The 9,566-nt window shown below is 44.3% G+C and overlaps 1 protein-coding gene across 2 annotated transcripts; it reads right to left on the bottom strand.

Moving 5' to 3' along the window:
* Positions 1-1,679: 1,679 nt before the first annotated feature.
* TIMM9 (translocase of inner mitochondrial membrane 9) lies at positions 1,680-9,566 on the bottom strand. Of its 2 annotated transcripts, none has more exons than XM_073585650.1 (4): positions 9,431-9,566; positions 8,275-8,340; positions 7,618-7,713; positions 1,680-2,171 (listed from the first exon to the last, which is right to left on the bottom strand). In XM_073585650.1, exons 2-4 carry the CDS (start codon positions 8,311-8,313, stop codon positions 2,037-2,039), a joined length of 270 nt encoding a protein of 89 aa, XP_073441751.1. In that variant the 5' UTR covers positions 8,314-8,340; positions 9,431-9,566; the 3' UTR covers positions 1,680-2,036. The 2 variants fall into 2 exon arrangements, with proteins under 2 accessions (XP_073441751.1, XP_073441754.1); XM_073585653.1 differs by lacking the exon at positions 9,431-9,566 and adding an exon at positions 9,384-9,403.

Here is a 9,566-nt window from a genome sequence, read left to right as displayed (position 1 = left end):
ATGGTGCGGCTGACTCACTGATTAGTGGACAGAACACTAGTACCACATCTGTGATTTGTCCTTGGCTGACTCACCGTGGATGTAACCTGGGAGAGGAGAGCACAGAAAGAGCACTCCAGTGCCGCAGTCGATGTCTAGAGACCTGACTTAAGCAAAATAGCAGCTGCTGACGTCCGGCTGAGCAGCCATGAAGTCTGTCCTGTACTCATGTCCTGTTATACTATATTATTTTGAGAGTGGTGGTGGGAAGGGTGCTCCTGACAATTGAGCGTAAATATCAATTGAAAAATAGATCCACCTACTGGGCAGCTGGGGTTTGGAGAACAGAGGGAAACTGCTGCTGAGCCCTGAGCTTCTAGTCAGTTGAGAACCATCCCAAACACAGCGACAGTGCAGGTCTGGATGCAGCTCACCTCTTCATATTGCGGTGTAATGCCAGAATCAGGGGAAGAAAGATGGCGGGGTTTAGAAACTAGGCCGCTGGGCAACCATAGCTGCGAGGGGGGTCATGGCTGGGCTGAAAAAAATAGTAAAATGACCCTAATGAGCTGCTCATGACCGTAGAGCTCCATCTTCGCTTCTCAGGAAAGACACGGGGTGAAAAACACAAGTCCGCATTTAATATAAAACTGGCCTTACTATTTTATATAAATATATATGAGTTTTACAGGGAGCAACTCTTATTTTCCTGGGCTTTAGGAAGGGGCAATACCTATCCAGGAGACCCTGGCATTCATCTTCGCAGCGTGATGGGGAAGCCTGTCAGTCATTCTCAATTTTGTTGGGCGACTGGAAGGTACCTGGTCCCGTAGGCTGTTTGTCAGGCGGCTAGAGGTACTGGTTCCATCTACCCATCCTGCATGTCTGGGGGGTGCTATGTGGCAAGGGAATGGAGGCAAGGACTGTCCGCCTGTACCTCTGTGCGGATACCCTGAACACTCAACGTGTTAGGGGGGATAGGATCCTGCCTGGTAGACACGAGAGGGCACAGTAGTGCGTAATCTCACACTGCGCTCCCGTTCTTTGGGGGTGGGGGGGAATCAGAGTGACATTTCCACTCTGTCGCCTGTAGTCACAAGCTGTATCTGCAAAAAAGGGAGATTAAAAAAAAAACATCAAACTTAAGGTAGAAATGGGGCTGAGAGCAGCACGTGTCTGCCTCCTACTGCCACTAAGCTAAAACTGATCAGCTTGGCTCCATTCGGTGGGTGTATAGGAATTAGCCTGTTTGTACATAGTGTCGGCAGCATACACCCATGTCTGGTGGCAGACACTGATTATTTGAACCACTTACTCCCTTTTTCTTCATTTTCAGTTTAAAAATGGATATGTTATTCAGGTTTCCACTTAAAACTGAATGTGCAGCTCTCAGCACCTATGGAAATAAATGCTAATATGAGGACTGAACTTTTTCTCAGTCGTTTTAAACACACTGCTGTTATCTTGCACATAACTGCAAACACAAGATTCTCATATGATTGACTAGCCCTGGCATAGACTATATAGTAGTGGTGGACCTATAGATGGATAACTTGCCCAGTTATGGATCTGGTATTACAACTCCGCCCCGATGAAGAGAATGGAGCTGCAATACTACACCCAACCAATGATCAAGGGTGGTGCTATTTCTGAAAGCTTTATAAAAAAAATAAGTAGAAAAGTACAAAGACATTCAACAATTCATCCTTACAATCAAGTTTATTTCACTGGACCATTACGGCTTCAGCTTGTAGAATATGGAACATTATCTTCTGTCATATCTTCAAGAAAGACAAGCAGGTAATCAATTTTTCCATCATAATAACGATAGTTGATTCTTATTAGAAAAGTGTTCAGAATATTTAATAGAGGACACTAGTTAGGAAGCACAATCTAGGATTGCCTCCCATGTCCAGTCTTCTTCTGATGTCAGCCAGTCTTCAGCACCTGGGGCTCTTCTAGTAGACAGGCACAACCCGTCTTCAGAGCCTTCTTTTCTGGACAGCACAGCATGTTGTTGGCTGGACTGATAGGACCTCCATCAGCGATCCCAACTCTTATCGTGGCTGACCAATGAGTCCTGTTTTGGCGGCCAAGGCCTCGTTCTGTTGTATGTGATACTCCTGAAATCTCATGGATATCCTCTGTGTCATTTTCAGATACTTCTGTAGACAGTGCTCCGAGCAAGTAACCTAACAGTAGAAAGAAGAGTGCAGGTTAGTAATGGCTCAAACAAAGTTGTGAAGCATCAATCTTTGTGAAACTTTAGGGGTTACTTTCCGCAAATATATGATACTCTTTTTATAATGAGACAGCTGCACAAACATGGACATGCATAAAATGGTTGCCGTTTCTTCAATTAAAAGTACCAGTAAATATAAGAAAACTTGTAATATGTCACAACTTCTCTGGTACCTGCTCTTATGACATCTGCTTCTGTCAGCAAGCGCCACCGTATTCATTCTGCAGGGGGTGTTGGTGACGGAGGAGACATCGTGGGCAGAAGCTCTGGGAAGTGCAGATTCTGTCCAGCCACTAAGATCAGGGTGGTAGGGACCTATGGTGCCGTCCAGTCTGACAAGTACTGTATGTAATATGCAGCTCCCAGCTTTGGCCAATTGGACAGCATCACACCCTAATAAAGCCACCAGCTTACTGCTGGGAGCTGTTGGGTAAAGCTGCCTTCTCTGATCTATCGCCTTCCTCTTCCGAGCTCGGCCCGTTTGCGGCCTACTCTTGCATCTTTTAATTTTGAACCTTGTCGGCCTGTCTGGCTCTGACCCAGCAACCTGACCCCTTCTGCAAACCTGTTCCACCAACAAATGACAATGTGGCCCCAGTGTAAGACCAGATACAGAGATAAAAGGATGAATGCCAACTTAACTCCCGGGATCCAGTAAGCCCGTCCGTGGTAGCCATTCATAGAGCTGCCAGGTGACCACTGACAGAGTCTCATTACAATATCTATAGCACACCCATGGAGATGCTTTTTAATAAGTGTTTTAACTCACTCCAGTGCTGAAAGCACAGTAACACTGCTTATCATAGAATCATAGAATCGTAGAGTTGGAAGGGACCTCCTGGGCCATCTGGTCCAACCCCCTGCTCAAAGCAGGATTCGCTAAATCATCCCAGTCAGATGTCTGTCCAGCCTCTGTTTGAAGACTTCCATTGAAGGAGAACTCACCACTTCTCGTGGCAGCCTGTTCCACTCATTGATCACTCTAACTGTCAAAAAGTTTTTTCTAATATCTAATCTGTGTCTCTTCCCATTCAGTTTCATCCCATTGCTTCTAGTCTTTCCTTGTGCAAATGAGAATAAAGTTGATCCTTCTACAATGTGACAGCCCTTTAGATATTTGTAGACAGCTATTAAGTCTCCTCTCAGTCTTCTCTTTTGCAAACTAAACATTCCCAAATCCTGCAACCTTTCCTCATAAGACAGGGTTTGCAGACCGGTCACCATTCTGGTCGCTCTTTTCTGAACTTGCTCCAGTTTGTTGATGTCTTTTTTAAAATGTGGTGCCCAAAACTGGACACAATATTCCAGATGAGGTCTGACCAAAGAGGAGTAGAGGGAAATAATGACTTCACGTGATCTAGACTGTATGCTTCTGTTAATACATCCTAGAATTGCATTTGCCTTTTTTGCTGCTGCATCACACTGTTGACTCATATTCAGTCTGTGATCTATTAGTATACCCAAGTCTTTTTCACATGTGCTGTCACTTAGCCCTATTCCTCCCATTCTATATATGCTTTTTTCATTTTTATTGCCCAGATGTAGTACTTTGCATTTCTCCCTGTTAAAAACCATTCTGTTAGTTGCTGCCCACTTCTCCAGTTTATTTAAATCTTTTTGAATCCTCTCTCTCTCTTCTCTAGTATTAGCTATCCCTCCTAGCTTTGTGTCATCAGCAAATTTAATCAGTTTACCCTCAATTCCTTCATCTAAATCGTTGATAAAGATGTTGAACAATACAGGGCCCAGGACAGAGCCCTGTGGTACCCCACTTGAGACATTCTTCCAACTGGATGTACAGCCATTTACGACCACTCTTTGGGTCCGATCACTAAGCCAGTTATGAATCCACCTAACAGTTGCCTTGTCCATTCCATACTTAGTCATTTTTTCAATAAGGATTGTATGAGAGACTTTGTCAAATGCTTTGCTGAAGTCAAGATATACTATATCTACAGCATTTCCTTGATCCACCCAATCAGTGATACCATCATAGAAGGAAATTAAGTTAGTCTGACATGACTTATTAGTTACAAACCCATGCTGACTCTGTTTAATCACTTCATTCTTATCCAGGTATTGACATACATGTTGTTTAATAATTTGTTCAAAGATCTTTCCTGGTATAGAAGTCAGACTCACCGGCCTATAGTTGCCTGGGTCCACCTTCTTCCCCTTTTTGAAGATAGGAACAACATTTGCTCTTCTCCAGTCTTCTGGCACTTCTCCTGTTCTCCAAGAATTTTCAAAGATTATGGAGAGGGGTTCAAAAATTTCTTCTGCTATCTCCTTCAGTACTCTGGGGTGTAATTCATCTGGACCTGGAGACTTGAATTCATTTAGGTTAGCTAAGTGTTTCCTCACTATCTTTCTGTTTATAGATATCCTGGATTCTTCTATTCCCTTAATAGGACAGTGAATAACAGTTGATGTTGCATTTCCTTTCTGAGAGAAAACAGATGCAAAATAGGAATTTAAAAGTTCAGCCTTCTCAACATCCTGTCTTACCATTTCATCATTTTCACCCTGTAAAAATCCTATAGCATCTTTGACTTTTCTTTTACTTTTGACATATCCCCAAAATCCTTTATTATTGCTTTTGACATCTCTTGCAAGCCTCAGTTCATTTTCAGCTTTAGCTAATCTGATTTGTGCCCTGCAGGTTCTGCAGACAGCATTATATTCTTCTTTAGATATGCCTCCCTCTTTCCATTTTATAAACATTTTTTTCTTCCTTTTTAGCATGTGCTTAAGTTCTGTGTTCATCCATCCTGGTTTCCTTAACTGCTTCCTATTCTTCCCTCTTTTCGGAATTGTTAACAACTGTGCTTTGAGAATTTCATTTTTCAAGATTTCCCATCCTTCCTGGACATTTTTGTCTTTAAGGATATCCAGCCATTGGATCCCTCCAATTCTCTTTCTGAATCCCTTAAAATCTGCCTTTCTGAAATCTAACCTTGACGTCTGAGTCTTCACAGGTCTTCCACCTCTAGTAATCCAAAATTCTAAAATAGCATGGTCGCTACCTCCTAGGGTCCCAGCCACTTTTACCTCCTCAACCATTTCCTCCCTGTTTATAAGGATTAGATCCAAGGTAGCAGTTCCCCTTGTTTTCTCCCTTACCTTTTGGAAGATAAAGTTGTCAGCAAGAGAGGATAAGAATTTCCTTGACCTGTTAGTTTTGCCTGAGAGAGATTCCCAACAAATGTCTGGATAGTTGAAATCTCCCATGACAACTATGTCATATTTTTTGGAGAACTTGGCCATCTGATGCATAAAGAGTTCATCTATATCTTCGGCTTGCACAGGCGGCCTGTAGTAAATGCCTACAATGGTGTCCTTTCCATTGTTCTGTCCTTGTATTCTTACCCAAACAGTTTCCACAGAACTCCCAGTCTCTGAAGCTTCAATCTCTGTGCAGATATACGCGTTTCTAACATACAATGCGACACCCCCTCCTCGTTTATCAAGTCTGTTTCTTGCAAATAAGTTGTATCCTTCTAGTCTTGTATTCCAATCATGTGTATTGTCCCACCAAGTTTCAGTGATTCCAATGACATCATATTTCTGTTCCTGTGTTAGTAGTTCCAATTCTCCTTGTTTGTTGCCCATGCTTTGTGCATTAGTATAGAAACATTTTAGTTTGTGATTGGTTTCTCTTTCTCCAATATTTTTATTAATTAGATTCTTTCGTCTTTGTTCTTCCTTTCCACTTCTAATAGCAGAGTTCTCAATAGCATTTGTCAGGTGTATGGCTTTTTCTGGTCTTTTGCTTCCCTTCCCATGTTGTTCTAGTTTAAAGCTCTCCTTACAAGTGTAGCAAGGCGACTTCCAAATACATGCTTTCCAGTCTTCGTAAGGTGCACCCCATCTCTAGCAAGTAGTCCATCGTATAAGTAGTTCACTCCGTGATCCAGAAATCCAAATCCTTGCTGACGGCACCATCGACGTAGCCAGTTGTTCACCTGCAGAATCTTATTCCACCTCCTTGTTCCATGGCCATCCACTGGGAGGATGGAAGAGAAGACCACCTGCGCTCCCAGTTCTTTCACTTTCTTGCCTAAGTCTTCAAAGTCTCTGCAGATGGTTTCCAGGTCGTTTCTTGCGGTGTCATTTGTCCCCACATGTAGTAGCAGGAATGGGTAGTCATCTGTAGGTCTGAAGAGTCCTGATATCCTGTCAGACACATCTTTAATTTTTGCACCTGGAAGACAGCACATTTCTCTTGAAGTTATATCCGGTCTGCAGATAGCGGCCTCTGTTCCTCTCAACAGGGAATCCCCCATGACCACCACTCTCCGTTTCTTCTTCACAACATTTTTCTTTCTCCATCCAGGAGGACTCTGAAGGCGTACAAGGTTGCTGCTTGTTGGCAAAGTCTTATCCTGATGTATTTCTTCATCATTTTCCTGCGTGAGAGCCTGGTACTGGTTTCTGAGCAGTATGGGTGCTGACTGCCTCCTGATCCTCCTGCTTCTCTGGGTCACATGTCTCCATTCCTCTGTTTCTTCAGGTGCACTTCGAATTTCTTCTCTTTCTGTAACATGAAGAGATAATTCTGCTCTGTCCAAGAACTCTTCACCTTCCTTAATGATCTTCAACGTAGCTAACCTCTCTTCGAGATTTTGCAACTTTTCCTCCAACAGGGACACAAGCTTGCATTTGTGGCATGTGAAGTTTGGCTTTTCCACTGGTAAGTCTGTGAACATGTAGCAAGAAATGCAGCTCACCAAATGGCTCCTGGCCTCTTCCATCTTGAGATTTCTTAAAAACGATGAAAGATGAGCCCAAATTCGCGCGCCGAAAGGCGCGCGGTTTTTCCGATTTCCTCTTTTCAGCTGCAACGGCCAAAACCCAGTGATCGTTGAGCTCGCGGAGACTCTTCACTTATCCCAGAAGGCACTGGGAATATGCAAATGATCTCCTCAAGACTCTTCCCCTGGTTTTCCGATTTCCTCTTTTCAGCTGCAACGGCCAAAACCCAGTGATCGTTGAGCTCGCGGAGACTCTTCACTTATCCCAGAAGGCACTGGGAATATGCAAATGATCTCCTCAAGACTCTTCCCCTGGTTTTCCGATTTCCTCTTTTCAGCTGCAACGGCCAAAACCCAGTGATCGTTGAGCTCGCGGAGACTCTTCACTTATCCCAGAAGGCACTGGGAATATGCAAATGATCTCCTCAAGACTCTTCTTGCTGAATATGCTTGCTGAATATGTGCTGCGTACAGGTAGGAGAGGAGTATATGGAATACATCACAGTAGCTAGTCTCCACCAGCTCAGGGGCAACTGCACTATACAAGCAACTATAGGTGCCCCAAACGATCCCAATCAATTGCTTCTATGACACATAAGTACTCATCAGCCTACATCATCTATGAGAAGGACGCAGACCTACCTCTTCAGCCTTAACCTCCCGTGTAGTAAAATCCTTCACACAGTCCAGGAAGCAGTTTTCTGTCAGTTTATTATAAGTCCCAAGAAATTCTTTAAACTGCGAAGAACAAGAAAAGCGTCTGAAAGCTGGACTTGAACCAATTATATGCACATAAAAGTGAAATAAAGAACTTTTCCCAAATGTTAGAGGCGATAGTAACGTCAGCGGCTTTCCTGTGGTCATTCCCAAGTCGTACAGTAACAAGTGTGCGGCGTACAGCTCCTGTGGCAGAACCCAGACTGGAATGGGGGCCATGTACAGACTTCTACAACTAGAAGTGGGGCTAAATAAAAATAGATAGGATCCTATTTAAAGGGGCTGTCTCCGATGCTCAATTCATTGTTACCACCGGCTGTACATAAATGACGTAAGGAGAACCGCACCCCTCCATACAGTGTGTAGTGGCTGCTGCGTATCAACGACTATTCTCTGATCAGCTGTACCCAGCAATGGCCAATACACAGGGTGACGGAGCGGTGCTGGTCTAATCCTCACACTTTACATCTGATCCATGAACCTGGCGGGTGTAGTACCCTCACCGGTCTGATACTGGTGACCTATTCTAAGTAGTGCACATCCCTTTTAACCAGATGGAAGGTGTTTAATGAGCAGATGTACCTGTTTGATTTGATCCGATTCTGATATTTGAGCCTCCATGTCTCTTAGATTTTATAAATCAGTCACCTGGAAATACAAGACAAGAACCACAGTCTAGTTTTTGCAAACAACAAAAATGCATCTTCGGCTATGTGCACACGTAGTTTTTTGGGTGTGCGGATTTTGGAGAGAAAACCGCAGGTAAATCCATCTTCGGTTTTGCCTGCGGTTTTACACCAAACAATTGACATGCTGCGGATTGTAAACCGCGGAAAAATCCGCAGCATGTGCACAGCATCCTTTAATTTCCATAGGAAATATAGGTACTGTACAACGCAGCAGAATCCGCACCGTGTGCACACACCCTAAGGTTTCAATGCAAAATATGATGGGGGGGTTAAAAAGCCGTCATGGATGGATAAATGTCACTGATGCATGGTTAAAGGGCTGTTCTCTAACACTGCCCATTTACATGGGTGACCTTGAATGTGACAGTAAGGTCATTCATCACTATGGCTGCTGATGACGTTATTAACGCTTGGTAGGTAAGATAAAGAGACCCACACAACCATGAAGGGACACCATGACCCTTTGATAATACTTGGAGGTGTTGAATAGAGCCATTGAGTTATACAATGTCTGTATTAAAGGGTGTCCCCATCCCAGACATTTATGGGAGATCTGCAGGATACGTTCTAAATGTCTGACTGGAGTGGAGCTGCCGCTTGCAGAGATCGAGCAGGAGCACGTCCACTTCATACAAGACCACACTTGGCACCTTCTCAGTGACCCCCAGGTTCTCCTTAGGGTTAGGCTATTAATCATTGATCAGTGGGGTCCGACTCCTGCAGTTCAGCTTAACAAAGTAGATGCCAAGATCCAGGAAGCACCACCTCACCACTGACCAATACACAGCGCCACACACAGTGGTGGCCGTTACTGGTACTGCAGCTCATCAATAGATGCCGGTGAGTCACTCTCCACAGGGGCCCACCGAGGAGAGGTCACACTACCGGCTATGAATGGTCCTTCAGTACCCGGCACAGGCTGATAGAGCCAGGGACCACGTGACCTATAAGCCACATGCGACAAGGACACAGGCCTAAGACTATGGGGGCGTCACAGCGCACCTCCCCAATATTACCGAACAGTGATATTTGCCCCCGCAATCACTGACCTCCTCCCCGCACTGATCTCTCCGCTTCTCACAGGAGGACCACGTGGGCGGGGCGATAGTGATTTCACTGCAGCTGTTTCGTCACATATAAAGACGCCGGCTCAGTATAACGCGGGAAAACACAGCCAGTCTCCAT

This window comes from Dendrobates tinctorius, unplaced genomic scaffold (assembly GCF_039654945.1).
Source record: "Dendrobates tinctorius isolate UK_male_01 unplaced genomic scaffold, ASM3965494v1 ptg000010l, whole genome shotgun sequence".
Lineage (NCBI taxonomy): Eukaryota > Metazoa > Chordata > Amphibia > Anura > Dendrobatidae > Dendrobates > Dendrobates tinctorius.
The sequence above is the reverse complement of the archived record's forward strand: the minus strand, read 5'-3'. Positions and strand labels throughout refer to the sequence as shown.

Excerpts from the sequence above, each read along its gene's own strand:
- TIMM9 (XM_073585650.1), bottom strand. The coding sequence starts at position 8,313 with ATGGAGGCTCAAATATCAGAATCGGATCAAATCAAACAG. Across the intron at positions 7,714-8,274 it reads AATCGGATCAAATCAAACAG|TTTAAAGAATTTCTTGGGAC; the intron begins GTACATCTGCTC and ends TGTTCTTCGCAG. Across the intron at positions 2,172-7,617 it reads GGGAGGTTAAGGCTGAAGAG|GTTACTTGCTCGGAGCACTG; the intron begins GTAGGTCTGCGT and ends TTCTACTGTTAG.